The 2571-nt window shown below is 43.7% G+C and overlaps 1 protein-coding gene and 1 long non-coding RNA gene across 2 annotated transcripts; one reads left to right on the plus strand and one right to left on the minus strand.

Annotated features, from left to right (window-relative positions):
• Positions 1-323: 323 nt before the first annotated feature.
• Positions 324-1296, plus strand: LOC118332241 (UDP-glucuronosyltransferase 2A1-like; the record flags this gene model as incomplete). Its single annotated transcript, XM_035667422.1, has 3 exons — positions 324-417; positions 571-790; positions 943-1296. Coding segments are annotated over 3 exons (594 nt in total), but the record flags the coding sequence as incomplete, so codon positions are not given.
• A 120-nt stretch (positions 1297-1416) lies between these two features.
• On the minus strand, positions 1417-2571 carry LOC118332242. Its single transcript, XR_004796927.1, has 2 exons — positions 2477-2571; positions 1417-2299 (listed from the first exon to the last, which is right to left on the minus strand). It is a non-coding gene; the product is annotated as an uncharacterized LOC118332242 (long non-coding RNA).

The raw sequence follows: 2571 nt of genomic DNA on the forward strand, positions 1-2571 counted from the left end.
GAGCCCTGATACCCAGATAATCAGAGTTACTGGCAGTGCTCACTGTGTTAGTGCTGATCAGTGGAGGTTTACACACTGGAGCTTTATTGATCAGTTTAAATGGAACAATAACATTTATAGGTGTGTTTTCATTAGAACACACGCATAAAAACTAACTGAACAATGAGGCTAAAAATTAAAACAATGATGTTTAAAAACTGGTTCTGAGCTCTGATTGGCTCACAGACATTATGTCACTCTCTCTTCTGTCATGTTAAATATTTACACACCATTGATTCTGATAAGACAATAATCAATTGATTTATTGATCACTATTGGAACTGTTTCAGGTGATCTGGAGGTTCGGCGGAGAAATTCCGGGAACTTTGGCCGCCAACACGAAGCTTTCTGATTGGATCCCTCAGAACGACCTGCTGGGTACACATCGCAGCATTTCAAATTAAAGACTTCTGATCATCAACTGATATCAGACCAGATCAATCAGTTTATTGATCTATTTACTGCTATCAACATTATTTCTTAAAAAACTTCATAATCCTTTCACAATAAAAGCCCTGTGTTTCCTCACAGGTCACCCAAAGACCAGAGCGTTCGTAACCCACGGTGGCACCAACGGTCTGTACGAGGCGGTGTACCACGCCGTGCCGCTGGTCGGAGTCCCGCTGTTCGGTGATCAGCCCGATAACCTCGCCCGTCTGAGCCGCCGCGGTGCCGCCATTGTCCTCGACTTCAACCACTTGACATCTGACGAGCTGACAGAGGCGCTGCACGACGTCATCAACCAGCCGACGTGAGTGTGATGTCACAGGAAGCTTTCAATCTTTAACTTCTTTCCTTTCACAGTAAAAGCCCTGACTTCCTGCCGACTCAGAATACAAATCACAATAAAATCACACTAATGTTCAATAAAACGTGACCTGTTTTTTTCCCCATGATTCTAAGCTACAAGTCCAGCATGCAGCGTCTGTCGGCTTTGCAGCGTGACCAGCCGGTGGCCCCGCTGAGCACCGCCGTCTTCTGGGTGGAGTTTGTAATGCGACACGGCGGAGCGCGACACCTGCGGCTGGCGTCACATGACTTGAACTGGTTCCAGTATCACAGTGTGGACACTGGTGGCGCCCTACTGGTGGCCATGACAACCACCATTGCACTCTGCTGGGGGGCCGCCAGGTGCTTCCTGCGGCGCTGCAGCAGGCGGCGAAGAAGAGACAAGAACAACTGAAGATCAATACGATAACGACATTCAATTTAAGATTGATGACGTAAACAAACATGAATAAATAATTCGGGTTGTTATTGGTCATTTTATTTCCATAGAAACAAATAATCAGATTACCTTTGACAGTAATCGATTATTTTCCTCAGCTTTAATGTCATTTTTACACAGCTGATCGGTTAAAGAAACAAACAGTCAGATTTCAGATTTTATTTCTTTTATTTTGTACAAAAACAGACACAAGCTCCGCCCCCTCCATTCAGAAACAGGAAGTAAAGTTTTCACCTTTTTAACACTGAGACTCCACTGATCAGTTTGACCTGCTGCCGATCAATACACAATAAATCTGATCATCTGGACGTTTGGTCACCATGGTCCAATCAGAAGTGATTGAGCATAAAGGGGAAAAAAAAAAAAAAGTCTGACGTTTTACAGGAAGCAGATTTTTTATCGTCACCAGCAGAAAAAAGTCAAATATAAAATTAAAATAAATAAACGAACTGAAGCTGGACGAGTTTAAATTTAACAACAAAACTAAAGTTAAAAAACGTACAAAAAGGAGGTGAAACTCTTCTTCATGGGTTTTAAATTGAGTTAAAGGAGTACACAGGAAGAACTGTCCATCCTTTCACAATAAAAGAGGCAATGATGAGAGAAAAATAAAATGTTTTGTTGTTAACGTGTGACAGGTCCCTGTGCTGTGATGTCACTTCCCTTTTTACACAGGATCATCAAAATAAAAGTTTTGATTAAACTCACCAGAAATCACCAGGTTTTTTTTTTTTTTTAACAGTTTTTAAATATTTTATTCACATAAAAACTGATGATGTCATCACGTAGCTCAACAAAAAACAGGAAACAGCAACACAGCTGCTGACCATCAAAATAAAAGCCCCTGCAGGCTGACAGGATATGACATCATCAGTTCACCTGCGGTACCGCCCCCTCTCCTTGTCCCTCTCTCTCTCTCTCCCGGCGGGGTCCACCACGGTCACGTTCACGCTGCCGCTCGCGCTCACGCCGGCTGCTCACCACCGCCTGCGTCCGCCGCAGGAAGTCGTCCACACGCATGTCGTAGTCGTGCTGCATGATGGGATAAAACCAGGAGACACAAATCAATCAGATTAATCAATAAGACTACTGAGGGGGACAAAAGGTAAAATTAATAGAAACTAATCTGATCATCATCTGATTATTGATTTATTGATTAATTGATTATATTTATTGTAGTTTTGTCAGGCAGGAAGTAGAATGACTCACCGGGCTAGAGGTGAAGGCGCGGTGTTGCGGCGCTCGCTGTTTGTCTCTGAAGCGAGGAGGCGGAGCCTCATGTGGTGGCAGGGGGGGGTGGTGGT

This window comes from Morone saxatilis, unplaced genomic scaffold (genome assembly GCF_004916995.1).
Source record: "Morone saxatilis isolate NCDOM2014 unplaced genomic scaffold, NCSU_SB_2.0 Contig21, whole genome shotgun sequence".
Taxonomy (NCBI): Eukaryota; Metazoa; Chordata; class Actinopteri; family Moronidae; genus Morone; species Morone saxatilis.